Source organism: Pinus tabuliformis, chromosome Q (genome assembly GCF_031772625.1).
Source record: "Pinus tabuliformis cultivar Carrire ecotype Pingquan chromosome Q, CPIR1, whole genome shotgun sequence".
Lineage (NCBI taxonomy): Eukaryota > Viridiplantae > Streptophyta > Pinopsida > Pinales > Pinaceae > Pinus > Pinus tabuliformis.
Window position 1 is genome coordinate 1,208,297,951 of NC_142296.1, and position 17,873 is coordinate 1,208,315,823.

Here is a 17,873-nt window from a genome sequence, read left to right on the forward strand (position 1 = left end):
TTAATGAATAATTATATAATAAATATTTTTAGTTAAACAAGCATTTTTATTCAACATACCTCTCATAAGATCTTATAAGCATTTTTAATGGGAGATTCCAGGCGGGAACTTAACCACTTATAAGATCTTCTTAACCTTCCTTTTCTATTTTATTGTACCCGTTATTACCCATGTATGGTACATTTCATTTTTTTTTCTACTTATCACATACTTATCTAAAAACTTTTACCTCTGTCAACAAATTTTTTAACTAGGATTACAATGCATCAGAATTACGGTTTAATGACTATAGTCATCCCTTGTATGATAATTCGGTTAAGGCCACGACTATTATAGTGGCTATTATAATTATTTATGAGCCACCTGCTGATGTGACTGCACCGATAAATTCAACGTTAGACCTACAGTTAGGTTTGTATATGATTATGTAGTTCACAATATCTTCGTTCCATTCAAATGTATAAGCCTTTAGTTTATTATATACCAAATACCTTCCCTGGCGGTGGATATAATGAGTTGTACCGATGAACGATCCAAAGGCTGCCACCGTTTACTATTACCAGGTGTACAACCTCTATTCAGCTGTCATTCATCCAACGGAGTAGAAATGAGGGTTTAATTTTGCACTGTCAATTGGAAATGGGGTTGTTACTTTCATATTTACATTCATATTTTAATTAGAACGGATGCCATTAAAAAGGGAAAAATAGCAAAGACAAATATCAAACGAAGACTAAAAAGGGCAAAACCGCAGAGACAGATGTCAAAAGAAGATAAAAAAATAAATAACACCTAACGTGACCCATTAATGCTTCATTAGCACCTGCATCCACTCTGGAATCTCGCAAAAACTCCTCTTTCACCACCACATCTTCGAGTTGTCACTTGATCTCCTGTTGGGCATGGAATTCCCCCAAGGCATGTTTTGGGGATTAAAGCCCAAGTTTTGACCGAATCTTGTTGTAAAAGCTCCGCGAATTACGGGCACGGAGCGCGAAAGTAGAATAAAGTCACAACATTCTCCACCCTAGTTTTTGTAATGTAATGTCGGCTGGATAGACCTACCCATGGTCTGCGGACCATGGGATTGTATAAATAGAGCGAGGCTCTAAGTTTAAAATATAGCTAATGAATATAATAAAAAATGAGAAGTCTAAGTGATTGAGTCGAACTGGAAAGTGTGTCTGTGGGTCGTAGAGTAGGAGAAGGCTCTGCAGCTGAGTGCACAGAGGCCTAGTAGTCTGCAGCTGAGTGCGCGGATCCCTGCAGCTGAGTGCGTAGGGTAGGTCGAGTCTGTAACTGTTGGAGAATGCATAAAGAGAAGTTTTGTTATAATTTTGTGTATCTTTCCCTGGTTTAATGCATGATTGGATATAATTTGCAGGTATATTGTTTATTTACTATGCGAATCTGTATGAATGTTTTGTATTGTTAACTATAACTTAAGACATTTAAGTAGGCAAAGGTGCTTAATTAATACTGGAAGATAAATAAGAACTCGGGTAATAGCACAGAGCGCGACACAACCCCTGGTTAGGGTTGCGCGAAGGCAGGGTTTCGGGCCACAAGGAACAGAAGGTGCACGAAGCCACCTGTGCGCAGGAACAAACAAAGGACAAGTCAAACCTCTTAGACATCTCAAGGGTACGGAAACCTGGTTCTAGCACCCTCCCATACTACTTTGGGTGAGACCTCATTCCACACTCTGCGAACTGTTGCCGAAAGGGCTAGTACTACAGGGATTTGTTTGGCTTATTAACTCTGACCCTGGGTCAGGCCCCAACAAGCCAACAAATGGTTCCGTTGTCGGGACCAGGGTCTGCATAGAGATGTTTGATGTCATATCACTGGAATCCGACAAAGAAAGGAATTGAAGAGTGGTTGGACAGAAAGATTCACCAGTTCGCGGCACAGGAAAACAAGAATCTGCTACTATCAAAGGAAGAGTGGTTAGATTGCTACTTGTATACGGAGATCCATGAAATTTTCTTTGCATCCTTCCCTACAGAGTTGTACGAGTGGATCGCGAAGCAAGTAGATAGCCAAGGAAGGTGTAAACTCGACCAACCTATTATGTGGACTCCAAAATTAGTGCGCAGACTAGAAGCATCGGAAGATAAGATCGCGCACGTTGTCAATCACTAGCTCGATCGAATCATAAGAGGATTCATCACCGAATTCGTGGTAGATACTTCAGTCAGCTATAGCTAAGCAGAACGACGTTTCCTCAAGGGACCGCGAGGTAAATACGTTAAATATTTGAATGCTTGGATTAAAATTCTACTGTGTGAAAAATGGGTTATGCGAATAAATTGATGATTGGGGCTATGCGGAGTGGGAGAATCTACAAAAATGAAGGTAGCATAGAACTAGAAACTAGCCCTTTGATTTTACCTCCACGAGGGAGCGAAGAAGAGCTCGCGAAGATTTCTCCAAGAAGTGCGATCAATCTGATAAGGCAGAGAATTTGGCACATACCACCCCCACCCACACCACCACCAGTTTCACCGTCTTTGCCTCTGACTTTGCCCATACCACCTCCGCCACCACCGCAAAGCAGTATGGTCAGCGCAATAAAGCTACCAGTGTTCAAGGGAGTAGGGAATGAAGATCCGGACCAATTTTGGTTCGTGATAAAAGTTGTATGGGAAGCACAGGGTGTCACACATGACAATATGAAGAAGGCGACGTTGGTCAGTGCTTTGCAGGATCGCGCGCTGACCTGGCACATTAATCATTCCAATGACAATCCGAATGCGGGGATAGTGGATATCCAAGCTGCGCTAAACAAAGAATTTAGCAGGCCAAAATCGAAGGCACAATCGATCATTGGATTCAAGGAAATCACAATGCTACCAGGCGAAACCCCATGGGAGTTGGATCAAAGACTGAAGTGCACAATTCACAAAGCGAACATGACATTAACAGATGGAAACGCCGTGAATGGTTTGTAGCATCGTTAACACCGCATCTACGGAACACGTCGTCGCAACAAAGGCTAACCACTCAGGCTGAGGCTTTGGAGGTCGGGATGAGATTGCATGAGACTCCGATATAGGATCCTAACCTCGGAGTTCAGCAGATTCACACCCAGTTGAAAAACTTGTGCCTTGAGATGCAGAGTTTGAAACAAGATAGGACGGCTCACCCTAAAGTGCGCGATGAGGTATGGTGCATAAAATCCAAGGGCTAGGGGCACGACAAGGGCCACTACTCGGTGTTCGTGAATTACCTTGCGGGAGGAGGGCCAATGCCACTAAGACTAGAGGCACTAGCAAGACCAAGCACGACGCTTACATTGTGGTGTGTGATTTGTTAGATAGGAGGAAAGCATGCTATAAATAACTACCATCTATTACAAAAGTATATGCAGAATTCCCCGCAGTTGTTCTGTATTTTCTGCAGGTGAGTAGGACATGACGAGCAGACATGTAGAAGTTATGAATTGATGATGGATCAAACTCCTATCTATAGAGTTCAGGCCGAAACACGAGCCCTCGATCAAAACACAGGAATGACACGCACCAGATTTCAAGGGCACAAATGAGGCTGAGGTGGAGGGGGATCAAGAAGAGGTCGCGAACAACTGATATGTTACAATTGCGGAGGGCCAGGACATTATGCCCGCGATTGTATGAATCCAACGCTACCATCATGCTTGTATTGTACATTTTTTGATCATGAGACAAAGGATTGTCCAACACTGATAGTGAGGTTGCGCGATAAAGGAGCACTCCAACCTCCCCCCACTCAGAACCAGGAAATGATGAGGTCTGAACCGCGTGAGGAAGACCATAATGTAAAGATTGTACTCCGGAGTGGTATTACAACATGAGATGAAAAAGGCAAGCAGCTTGAAGAAAGTACCTGGGTTCGCAAGGCCCCAACGAAGGAACCAGAATTTTATTTGGAGCATGCTAAGGAGACCTTCATGGAAGCTAAGAGGAGCTTCACTGATGCCTCCACTTCAGGAAGTAAAGATAGACTGGAGCCGGAAATGGACCCATCGATGCTCACTACATTCTTGGAGACATGCATGAAGCTGTTGCGCGACAGCAAGGCTGTAAAGGGGCTGCAAGAACTCATAACTAGATGCGCTGGGTCCGCGCCAGGAGGACCACACGTAGTCCAAAAGCTCGGGAAGCACACGATGCGAATAAGAAGGGAGATGAGATTGACTACGCAGATCGGGGAATATGAGATGGACGAAGTGATTCTGGATCTAGGATCGGATGCGAACGTCCTGCCAAAGTAGACATGGGAGCGCATGGGTAGGCCTGCGCTACAATGGTCTCCTATCCAACTACAAATGGCGAACCAATAAAAGATCCTACCTATGGGGAGGTTGTAGGGAATCACAGTAGACATCGAAGGAGCAAGCACACTAGCAGATTTTGAAGTGATAGAGATTGTTGATGACAACAATCCCTACCTTGCACTATTGGGAATAGGTTGGCCCACTGACATGAATGGAGTGATAAATATAAAGAAGCACGAGATGATCTTTGAGAAAAAGTCTCTGCGCGTAGTGGTACCTTTAGACCCTGTAGAAGGATCGCGCTACACAAAGCCAGTGCACGACTACGACAGCGACAATGATCTGGATTGCATCTACAAGATAACCACGCGGGAGAAATATTGGGTAAATCCAACCGCACATGGCCGAATCTCTTGTGAGCGTGAAAGCTCCTGCACATCAAATTCTGACGAGGAGATAGAACGATGGTAGAACCAGTTACACGAGGTAACCACGCTCAATTGTAACATGATGACAAGGTCACTTCACTCTTTGGTAACAGAGGTAAGAGATCTACCTACGTATGATGGGTTGAGCGAGGTGGATGACTTCCTAAACAAATTTGAAAGAGATGTACAGGAACAGTAGCATTTCGACGCACTAAAATGGGTACTGTGAGCTACGCCTGCAAGATGATGAGGTATGCACCAAAGGAGTTTTGAGCACCCAAATACTCGTGCTTTAACCCAAATACTCACTAGTAAGGTTATGCGCAAGTGTCGTGCAGATGAAGTACCCGCGCTGGTGGTCGCACTGGATGAGCAGTGCACAGAGGGGGTCCAATTTAACTGGTCTGAGTTCGTCTGCATGGAGTTTTTAGAGAATTGCAGCAAAGCTCAAGAACAGGGCAAAATGTTCCACTATGGATGGCTATTGCTATCCATAGTGCTCATGGCAGGGGAATTACCAGAGGATAGTCAATTCCCCATAATTGACAAGGACCTGCCAAAGGCCGCGAAGTATGCTTTGCTCTGGGCCACAAAGGATGCCAAGAGGATCCACGACAGTAAAATATTTTGGGTGTTCATGGAGATGAACCTATGAATGGGGATCAGCCGTAAGCCACGGTTGTCACCCACTGTCTACAACAACCTGCAGAGTTTTGCGAAATTCAAAGCCGACATCCACAACATTTATATCAAAGTGTGAAAGGACCCAACCAAACAGTGGATAAAGCTACCCTTCGTAGCCACAGACGATGTCATTTTTATCATACTAGAGGCATGGCCACTGGAGTGGTGCACCCTAGACATCGCAGAGATAGAGAAGTCGATGGTACAAAGAAAGAAAGACGAGGCCAAGTTGTGCGTCGCACAGTTGCCCGAAAAGTGAAGGAAGGAAGTAGTGGCAGCAGAAGTATGAGCAGCATGAAACGCTACATAGACAACACTTAAACAGGAACAAGCCGCAACAGCAGCAGTGCAAGAGGCAGCCGCGAAGGCGCGCAAAGGCCAACCGTCACCTTTGCATGGGCAGGAAGTAGAGGAGGAAGAGGAAGGCTTAGACCCACGAACCATGTCAACACAGTTAAAGTGCCACCACCCAGCTGAGCGGACGGGGTTTTGTAAAAAGGTCAAGGCATCGAAGTTGTCGATTGACCTGATCACACTAACTAAGGGTGATCTACATGACACCGGTGAGACAGTGCGCGATGTCACCTCTGAGGCCCTCCAAAATTTCATGCAGGAGAACCAAATTATGTTGGGGGCCCTTAGAGCGCAGTTGTAGGAATTGCAGGTACGCCCTCCTCAGGTTGGTACCCTTTCAACCAGCCTCGCAGTCAGAACAATGACAACAAAATAGATGATGCACGCGCGGATGATGAATACCATAGTGCTACCAGAAGGGGCACTAGTGACAACAAATGAGGCCGACAGGCCTACGGTTAGTGCACTAAATGGTCTTGGTATCAACATAGCTGCACTCCCGCGAGAGACCTTATATGTTTTACAGGATCAGATAACTGCAAAGCTATGAGCTAGGGAGAGCCACGCATTGCAAGTCCTCAGCGAGAAGAAAATCAATATCAAACAATTGAACTTGTAGCGCAACAAAGTGGTGTCGTAGAATCAACAACTGGTACAGGTAATAGACGATGCTTGCTAAAGCTTCCCAGCGCTTGACATCCCAGCAGACATGGGAGCAGAGGTGTGGATCCATAGGTTAGTAGCAGGGGTACGTGAGGCGAGGGAATAAATGACAAAGGTGCCACTGGAGCTGAACCTTCAGATCGCCGAGTTGCGGTTAAAGGCGCAACTGTCCACCGCCCCGGAAGTCAGAGAAAAGCGTACTAATGTTATCACAGCGGGACTGGATGAAATTGGCAGTACAGTGCGAAACTGTACCAACATGTTGGAAGAATCATTTGAGGTCCTCACAAATCTGCAAGAGGACCACAATATCCAGCGCTTAGAGGCAGAGGAGCGAGAACTCCAACAACAGTAAGACAACATTAAAGGAACTGCGTAGACACTGGCCCTCACTCATAGGCTCGCGCAGATGCAACAGGCTAAAGTGCTGAAAGAATAGGTGGACATAGCACGACATAAGGAAGCAGTCTTGAAGGTGCATGTTCAGCCTTGGATCGATGAGGCCTTCACCATAGCAACAGAAATTGAAGGCAAGCTTGCACAAATGCAGGGGATCCACGCCTTAATGCAGAGAATCACTTCCGACACAGAGGTCTCAGAACAATGTATGCAGTAGATCCAGTAAGCAGTAGCTCAGTGTTTTGCTGACCTTGTTGCAGTTCGAGAACAGTTGGAGGGACTCCGCACCGAAAGAGTGACTTGAGGGCAAGTCATGATGTTTGTGTTCGGGGCTTGTTGGGCATGGAATCCCCCCAAGGCATGTTTTGGGGCTTAAATCCCAAGTTTTGACCGAATTTTGATGTAAAAGCTCCGCGAATTACGGGCGCGGGGCGCGAAAGTAGAATAGAGTCACAAGGTTGTCCACCCTAGTTTTTGTAATGTAATGTCAGTTGGATAGACCTACCCATGGTGCGCAGATCATGGGATTGTATAAATAGAGTGAGGCTCTAAGTGTAAAAGATAGGTAACTAATGGAATAAAAGATAAGAAGTCGAAGTGATTGAGTCGAAGTGTAAAGTGTGTCTATGGGTCGTAGAGTAGGAGAAGGCTCTGCAGCTGAGTGCGCAGAGGCCTAGTAGTCTGCAGCTAAATGGGCGGACCCCTACAACTGAGTGCACAGGGAGGGTTGAGTCTGTAACCATTGGAGAATCAATAAAGAGAAGTTTTGCTATAATTATGTGTATATTTTCCTGGTTTAATGCATGATTGGATATAATTTACAAGTATACTGTTTATTTACTGCGCGAATCTATATGAATCTTTTGTATTGTTAAGTATAACTTAAGACATTTAAGTAGGCGAAGGTGCTTAATGAATACTGGAAGATAAATAAGATCTTGGGTAATAACGCAGAGCGCGGCACAACTGCTGGTTAGGGCTGTGCGAAGGCAGGGTTTCAGGCCACAAGCAACGGAAGGTGGGCGAAGCCACATACGCACAGGAATAAACAATGGACCAGTCAAACCTCTTAGACATCTCAAGGGTGCAGAAACCTTGTTCTAGCACCCTCCCATACTACTTCGGGTGAGGCCTCAAACTGCGCTCCGCGGATTGTTGCCGAAAGGGTCAGTAGTAGAGGGATTTGTTTGGCTAATTAACTTTGAACCTGGGTCAGACCCCAACAAGCCAACACCTCCATTTAAACCGTAACTTCCTTTGACCATTGTTGATGAACTTTGTATAATTGACGCTTCTTGAATACCCTAAATAATAGCCTAGATACTGAATATCTATATGGACATGCTTCCATCCTAGTAGTATGCATCGAAATACATACTTCTAGTTATATAGGTAAGTTGTCCATGTATTCAGCTTATCAAGAAATCCATCATAAAACTGACCTTTTTAACATATACACTTTCATACATATGAACAAAACCTGTGAATAATGTTCTTGAAGCACTGAAGCACAACAAGATCCATCAACAAATAATAGTCACATAAAAAAGTCAATGATGTGTTCTCTCGGCAACGAAGAACATTGAGAACTATTAAGTTGAAGATGCTTTTCTGCTCATTAATTGGTATTTCATATAATTACAATAAAATGATAAATTTAAACATCAAACCTTAAAAACATAGAACCAAAATTGCATTAGCAGATTTGGTCACCTCATGTAACTGAAGCCTTTGTCACCGGTACCCAATAAATTTAGATGATAAATATTGTAGCTCCTCCCACGGTTTTGCGTGATAAAGCACAGTAGGGCCCGGTACGAGAAATTATCTATGTTGTGGAACGGCCTATTGCGAGCCTCCTCACCCACCCAGTGTTCGATTCCCAGGCCTCTCACACCCTCCATGGGTACTTTTGCGCATGCCTGTACCGTCTCGTCCAGATTTGGGAGGGAGTCTAGAATAAATCTCGACATCGAATCCAACCCCAACATTTGTAGCTCACGATCTGTCGCATGGTCTCTTCTCTAAACTAAATCACCTTTTCTGCATAGAGTAAGAGGTGATTCACAAAGAAAATTGTTATGAGAAAATGCAGTAGCAGGAAAAAATATTCAACGGATTCCCTTGAGGAATCTAATCACACAGACCACAATCCCACTAATTGTAGAAAGATTCCTTTAGCTTTTATCATTTTTATTAAAGTGGTATGCGCCATTAGAGAGGGGACGATCTGCCCACTGACACAAGCTCGTTTTGTTTTTGACACTGAATATGGCCGTGATAGCGATGCTAGCTCCTTCCTCCAATCACAACTCTTCCCTGGAAAATGGCTCTCTACAAAACATTGATACCATTGCACATTGAAACACAACAGGCGATCCAACTTTTCCGAATGCGATTTTACCTCTTCAACCTCCATTTCAAGGGATAGTGGATTTAATATTTACATGTGACATGTCGTGGCCCTTCTTACATTGAAACAGGATGCACAAATTTGTATGCACGTAGCTCACAAATATTCACACATACACACTACACTATACTCACGCAGAGGAAGAAAAAAAGAATCTTCACACAGGAATGTAGATCCACACAAATCAAATATTCACTCAAAACACTCAACACAACAAATTAATTATCACACTCTGCAAATTATTTTAACACGCTCTATGCTAATTTATACAAAGAATCAATCCTCAAGTCTTTGTCATCTTCGTGGCCCTCCCTTCAGGGAGACAAGCAAGTACCTCTGATATGATGATAAAAATCTGAAACAATAAGCACAGAGAGAAATTGCACAACACAAATCACACACTATGATATTATTCATCACAACAATTACATATATATAAGACATAACACACTTACTTCAATACATCTAGATCATGACTCCAACTCTATAGGAAATCAACACCTTGTAGATTGATGCCTAGGGACTCACAATGACAACTACACATGACATGGAAGCATTAATTCCAACATTGCATTATGTAATAAGTATTAAAAATTATAATATATATTTATTTGAATGGTGTGGGTTCAAGTTTTTTGAGACATATTGTAACTCATTTGTTATGAGTTTATGGGAGAGTTCAATTGAGGTTAGCTATGAAAATGAAGTCTTAAGTTCTAGGAGGTTTGAGCTTCAAATATATAGATTTATTGGTGTCTATAGAAGAGGCATAAATAGGCACCTATACATTTAGAGATATAGTTGTAACCATTGGAATCGACCTTAAAAAAGGACAAAAAAAAAAAAAAAAACAACAACATATATAGACTTAATTTATTTCATGTAAGATATGTTCAATATAAATTTAATACAAAACAAGATATGTTCAATATAAATTTAATACAAAACCAAATTATAACCATAAAAATTTTGATATAAATATTGTATTAAGAGCACTAAGGCATAATTTAGAGTTACATTTCAAGGCATTATCATGTTTATTGGTATAGTAAAAAAATAAATCTTAAGAGAAAATGAGGATATATTAAGGAGGTGATCAGCCCTGATCTTAAAGAGCAAATTTTCTTTCTTTAACCACATGCTCAAATAAAATTAGTCTCTTATAGGCTCTACAATCAAATAATATATTAAACAATACCAAGTTGAACATGGTTTTTTTTTGTTCTTTTTTCTTATAATATTGTGGAATCTAAATTTTGATAATATTTATAACAATATCAAATTTTCTTAACCATTAAATCACCTAAATTTTGGTGATTTAGGAATTCTTCTCTTAAATTTTTTGAAGCAAATAAATAAAATTTTAAAGGATAGAAAATAACTTAACACGTGTTTTTACTCGAAAATTTGTAGAGAGAATACACAATAGCTTTTAACATGGTCCATGTTTAGTTAACATATAGAGAAAATGTATTAGGGGAGCCCACTCCTCCTTCAGTGTGTACACTCCAAAGACAAGTTATGTTTATTTTATTATTTAGAGAATGGAAGGAGACCCAACCTAGTGGTGGAAACTATTATGGAAGATCAAATGCCCAACCAAATCCCAACTCTTTATGCGATGTTTGCTAAAAAATAAGGTCTCAACCTAGGACAACATGCAAAAATAATAATTTTGAAGGTTATAGCTAGCACCTTTATGGAAGGCAAATTATGAGTTATTTCGACATCTTTTCCTTGAATTTCCTTTTAGGAAGCAAGTTTGGGCTATGCTCATGACACAACTTTCATTTTCTTCCTCTTGATCTAGAAGCAATATGTTGGAGGTCTGATCATCCTTGTTAGGTAATAACTCATTGAATTTACAGAGTAGTGCCTCTAATTTTGTGCTAGGGAATTTGGCTTACAATGAACACATCACTTTTTCGGTACTCCCCTTCTTGTGGAGACTGTACTGATTCTGAAATCATTGCAATATTCACAAATATTCTTAAAATATCCAAGGTATGTGAACCAAGAATAGTCACTTAGAAAGAGTAACAAAAATATCCCTTTTCTTGTGGAGAATGTACTGCTTCTCAAATCATTGCAATATTTGCAATATTCTAAAAATATCCAAGGTATGTGAACCAAGAATAGTCACTTAGAAAGAGTAACAAAAATATCCCTTTTCTTATGGAGACTGTACTACTTCTCAAATCATTGCAATATTTGCAATATTCTAAAAATATCCAAGGTATGTGAACCAAGAATAGTCACTTAGAAAGAGTAACAAAAATATCCCTTTTCTTGTGGAGACTGTACTGCTTCTCAAATCATTGCAATATTCGCAATATTATAAAAATATCCAAGGTATGTGAACCAAGAATAGTCACTTAGAAAGAGTAACAAAAATATCCCTTGGGCTTTTTATGACGGTGCACCTCAAGAAGAGGATATAATGTTTGGGGAGGGCTTTGTCCTCTATTTTAACGATTGTTGTTATTTCTCAATGGATATGGGCCTGAGACATGATCATAATAATGTTGTAGAACTTATGGCTCTTAAGATTTTACTCCTCTTTGCAAAATAAAAAGGATGTGTATCTCTCCATTCTTTTAGGGACTCCATGCTTGTAATTAATTAGCTTTCGAGAGTCTAGAAGTATCACAACTGAATTTTTCTTTCATTAGCTGAGAAGTTGCAACTTATTCAAGTTACTTTTCATAATATCTCTTACAAGATTCAACTTTGAAAAGAAGGCGTTATGAAGGGTTTTGGGCAGTGGTTAATAAGGAAAGAAAGGAAGCTAAAATTTCTGAATTCTACCATTGTTGTTTCATAAATATTTTTCAGAGTCAACCATTTTGATATAACATTTTGATTTTGATGAAAGGCCTTTCAAGTCTTATGTGTATGTATGTATGTTGGAAAATTTTGTTTTCAATATGTCAACATGTATTTTTCTTTCTAGTGGTATTTAAAACACCTCATCTACACAAAATCTATCCTCACTTATGGATTGCATTGCAGAATGCATCAACAAAATATAATTTTGTACCATTTTCTTAATAAAATAAAATTATGTTTTTTTTTTAAGAAAAAAAACTTAGTATATTTTGTACCATTTTCTCAATAAAATAAAATTATGTTTTTTTTTTAAAGAAAACAAACTTAGTACCTTTCTTTATAATGTTCAATAATTTTTATTTTTTTTTAACTTATTTTAGTAAATAATAATAATATACAAAATATTTATATCAATAACATACTTAAAAAAACCAAATTCATTATTAAGGAAATAATAAATTTAAAATCCAAATATAAAAATATCTTCTTCTTTTTTTTGTCTTAACACTCGATTTTTTTTTTATTTTAATGGTTTTTATTAAAACAAATGTTTTGTTTTGTTTTTTTTTTTTTTTTAAAGAATTAGAATGATTTATTTACATCTATATTTATTACATCCAAGAATATGACCATATTATAGTAAGTTATCTAACAAATAAAGGATAAAAATATATGGAAAGTAAATTAGAATATGCAAACAAAGTAGACTAGTTACATATACAGACATTTACAGTAGAATATTAATTACACCAATTATTAAGTTCAACTACTTAATTATGCATTGGATAGGTGTGTCTATTTTGAAATAGAACTTGCAAATTTCTAGTTCAATTATCAATAATCATCATTTAGATGGTAGAGTTTTAACTTTTATAAAATATTGTAAAATATTCTTCATAATACCAAAGTTGAAATTTATGTTAAAAGCAATTATTCTCATTCTTTTGGTTTAATTAAATTGATTAACTAAACAAAAATATTATATGACTAAGTGATATAAAATAAGTTAGGGTTATCTAGACATATAAAATTCATAAACCATAATAGAAAATCATAATAGCTTAACAAAATCTAATTATAAATTAAATATATATATATATATATATATATTAATATATTATTTATATTAATAATAAAAATAGTTTAAATAAAATTTATAATTTAATAAAATTTATAACTTTTTTTATTTTAAAAATGTGAGAATGTTCTTCCAAAATGATTTGACAAATTTATATTAGAAATTGCAACTTTTTTAAAATAGAGATTCTATTAGTTTGGTGTATGACATGTTCTAGAATAAACCACAACACTGAAAGAGACCAAACCTCCCCACTTTACTATTAGACCATATCCAAAAAATTATAAAAAAATTCAAATTACAAATAACTATTTTACTTGAAAAAAAAATTGTTTTATAACATAATTTTGACCAAATTTAATAGAAAATTTAAAAATTCAAATCAAAATTATCAAAGTTAGAATTTTATTTATTCCAAAAAAAACCTTAAATTTATTTATCATTTCCATCATTAAAAAAAATCATTCGAACACTCCAAATTTCATATTAAATGAAAAAACCAAACCCATAGCCTACGCAATGAAACCACCTATGTCTCATACGAAAATCCACTCAAGTAGTTTATTAAATTTGTGCAATTATTTTATACGCGATATTGACATGTGACAATATCCTGTATCATTGCCAACGAGATCCATCGCGTTGAGAGTGGAGCCATTTTCTATTCCTGGTATTGCCACCCTCCTGCGCACATGAGACAAAGGCAAAGCATCTCGATAAGTACAGCATCTTTGAATCTGAGAAGTTTTCGTAGTTACTATTTATTCGTGACCTGTACTGGACCATAGAAAAGCATCTTGACATATGACAATTTTCCTGTATCATGGCCAACAAGATCCATCGCGTACTTGAGAGTGGAGCCATTTTCTATTCCTGGTATTGCCACCCTCCTGCGCACATGAGACAAAGGCAAAGCATCTCGATAAACACAGCATCTTCAATCAATCTCAAGGCTCTGTCGTTTATTTTTCGTAGTTACTATTTATATTCGTGACCAATTTATAGTATCTCACACAATTACTCATAGTGTTTAGACATCTTCCACTCTGGTTCGATGGGTCCCAGGTTTTTGCTTTCGGCAATCATCGCCAATGTCCTCCTCCTGTTTGCTGCAGGTGAAGGTCAAGTAAACATGGTGTTTTATATGCATGATAATCTCACTGGAAGCAACGTGACGGCCGTCCCAGTTGCGGGATTGAATGGCTCGTCTTCAAACGCGGGGAAGTTTGGAACCATCGTAACTATCAGCGATGTTATAACCAAACGACCGGAAATCACCGAATCCGACTCCGATAATATTATCGGTCGAGCGCAAGGAACGTACGTGAATACAAACCCTGTAACTGGGCTTGATTTTTTAATGGTTTTCACCTTAATCTTTCAAGATAAGAAGTACAGGGGCAGCACTCTGGAGTTCCAGGGAACGGACAGGTTCGCTCAACCACGACGCGAGTTTGCCGTTGTGGGAGGAACCGGCAAGTTCAGATTTGCTCGTGGTTATGCAGTTGCGAACACAGAATCCCTTTCTGGTGATAATTCTATTATCAAATTCAATGCCACCATTCGTACTGATTAATTTTTTACGATCTAGCGTCTTCTTGATATGCTCACAGTGTTGCTTTTCAAAATTCCACCCTAGCTCTTTTCCTCAGTGCTATAAATAAAGTCCCGACGGCACCCGGATTATAAAGTCCCGAAGGCACCCGGATTGCAGAAAGGCCAGCGGCCCAGTCTACCTTGAATCTGCTGTTGGCTTTTTGCGCCTGGCATCGGATGATTCGGAATGCGCCCAGGATCATGCCACAATAAAGAAACAGTTTAAGTTATTATTGCACTGTGTGTATCCGTTTATTTAAGCTCTCTACATTATTATTGCAGTGTGTGTATCGATTTATTTAAGCTCTCTACATTGTTTGGATGTAGTATTGATAGTTAGTTAATTGGCATCGAATCTTTCCATGTGAAACCTTAAGGTTTGTTCTGTGAGAGATCTAATATATATATATATTTCAATATCATCGTTGTCTACTTCTTAGTTTAAGTTATTAGTGCACTGTGCGTATCGGTTTATTTAAGCTGTCTACATTCTTTGGATGTAGTATTGATAGTTAATTGGCATCCAATCTTTCCATGTGTAACCTTAAGGTTTGTTTATATATATATATCTTTCTTTTATATTTAAAAGAGGAATATATCTTATTTTCAAAGGTGTACGTTTATATATTTATGAAATTATAAATTATAAATTTTAATGGAGTTTATATATATTTATGTCAGTAAATTTTATCAAATATCATTTATACTGATTCAAAATTAATCATTTTAAAATTTTAAATTAGTTAAAATTTATTTAAAATTCAAATCTATTAAAAATAAAAATAAAAATATACAAAGCCCTAACTAAAAGGAAAAAGAGGCAGTACATCCGTCAAAGACAGGAGAATCTCTTACACCTCTCTAAGGTAGCTCCTAAGAAATTTTGGAGGCAGATTCTAACTAGGAAGACTAAGGATAATAATAAAATTGCTCTTCACGATTGGAATTCCTATCTTAAAAAGCTTTATGAATCTCCAAATGTCATGGATAATTTGGAAACCCTTCTCACAACGAAAGAAGTTTTCTCTTTAGAAGACATTAAGTTTGGGGTTAATCGCCTTGCTAATGGGAAAGCTAAGGACATTGAAGGTTACCAAGCGGAAATCTTAAAATTTGGAGGTCCTGTCCTCATCCCCCACATCCACAAGCTTTTCAATCAAGCAGTCAAGCAAGGGTTCCCTAAACCTTGGACTGAGAGCCTCATTATCCCTATTTTTAAAAGTGGGGATACAAATAACCCCTCTAATTATAGAACAATTATGATCAGCCCTCTCTTAGCCAAGTTATATGGTAGTATTTTGGAAAAGAAGTTAAGCATATGGCTTGAAAGTGAAGGTAAGCGGGCTAAAGGCCAAGCAGGTTTCAGAAGGCATCACTCAACAATAGACCACCTTGTTACGCTTAGGATCATTGCAGAGGAATGTCCTAATGAGAAATCCAATTTATTTTGTTGCTTTGTGGACTTTAGAAAGGCTTTCGATACGGTTCCTAGATACAACCTTTGGAATAGATTAGAAGAGCTAAAGGTTCCTCTCGAGTTGAGAGCTGCCGCTATAAGGTTATACGAGAATGTAATTGCCAAGCTAAAGAGCAATGAAGGGTGGTCGAAAGATATTAAGTGTAACATCGGAGTTAAACAAGGTTGCCCGCTCTCCCCTACCCTATTTGGCATTTACATCGATAAGCTCGAAGGCTATTTAGAGGAAGCAGGATGTGATGGCACGATCTTAGCTGGGATAGTCGTCATCCTTCTTCTTTATGCTGACAATATTGTTCTTTTGGCAAGGTGCCCATCTGATCTTAATAAGCAACTCAGGCTTCTTAAGGATTTCTGCTCTACCATGGGTATGATTGTTAACACTGACAAAACAAAAGTTATGATTATCAAATCCAAGAAGGACACTTATGCTAATTTTATGTATGACAATAATAACTTGGAGGAAGTGTATTCTTACAAGTACCTAGGAATTGATATTCATCACAAGCTCAACTGGAACCATAGCATTGAGAAAAGGATTAATGGGGGGTGGAAAGCTTACTTTGGTCTTGAAAATAATTGTAAAATAGCAAACCTTGTAATGTGGGATAAAAAGAAGTTCCTCTTTGAAACTTTAGTCACTCCTGTTATCTTATATGGCTGTGAGGTTTGGGGTTGCAGCATCTCCAGAGAATCACGGAGAAAGATTGAGCAAATCCAGAAGCGTTTAATAACTTATAACCTGAAAATTAAAAGTAATACACCCTATCCTATTCTCCTTATAGAAGCAGGTCTTTCCCCTATTGAGAGCGTAGCTATGCTTAGGTTTCTGTTGTACAAGCACAAAATCAGTAACATAGACGATCATAGACTTCCTAAGCTAGCTTTAAATTCTAGCCAAAACCACCTAAGGCTCAATCGAGGGTGGCATAAAGACACAAGGGCCTGGTTAAACTATTGGGAGATCAACGAAAATGATGCATTGAAAAACATAAATAACATTAAAGATATTGTTACTTCTAAGTTCAAAGAAAAAATGTGGTGTGAGAAAGACTTAGCGCCTAAAAGAAAATTAAGTTATTATAAGAAAGTCATCAACCCCACCCTAAAAGATCAAAAGTATCTCTCTATTTTAACTAGCTCAAAGAAGAAAATTAATATAGCAAAGATTAGAACGAATTCTCATGAGCTCCATAGTGAAACAGGTCGTTGGGTAGTTCCTAAAACGCCATGGATGGAAAGGATTTGCCATATATGTGAGAATAGGAACATCGAGGATGAAAACCACTTCCTCTTAGAATGCCCTGCGTATAACCACATTAGATCTCAGTTTCACAATCTTTGTTACAATACTGACCTTCTTAGCCTTTTACAATGTCAAAATTATAGTGAGCTCGGGAGGCTTCTCTCCAAGCTTTTTGAGCATAGGAATAAAATCTTAAATCAAAATAGATAATTTGTTTCTTTAGGTCCGATAGACCATTATTTGGTCTCAGCGGACGTTGATCGTCATCATCATCATCATCATAAATATTTCATATAAATTGAAAGAAATATTTTATATATACACTCTACAATGAACTATAAAAACTTATAATTTGATTTTCTCTATTAATAAATAGTTATAAAGAACCATAAAAATTTATAAATTGATTTTTTATTAATAGATAGTTATAAAGAAGTAAATATTTTAT

General features: G+C 38.4%; 1 protein-coding gene across 1 annotated transcript; it reads left to right on the forward strand.

Moving 5' to 3' along the window:
* Positions 1 to 14,105: 14,105 nt before the first annotated feature.
* On the forward strand, positions 14,106 to 14,935 carry LOC149224122 (dirigent protein 11-like). Its single transcript, XM_089383491.1, has one exon. It carries the CDS (start codon positions 14,161 to 14,163, stop codon positions 14,680 to 14,682), a length of 522 nt encoding a protein of 173 aa, XP_089239617.1. The 5' UTR covers positions 14,106 to 14,160; the 3' UTR covers positions 14,683 to 14,935.
* Positions 14,936 to 17,873: the final 2,938 nt, after the last annotated feature.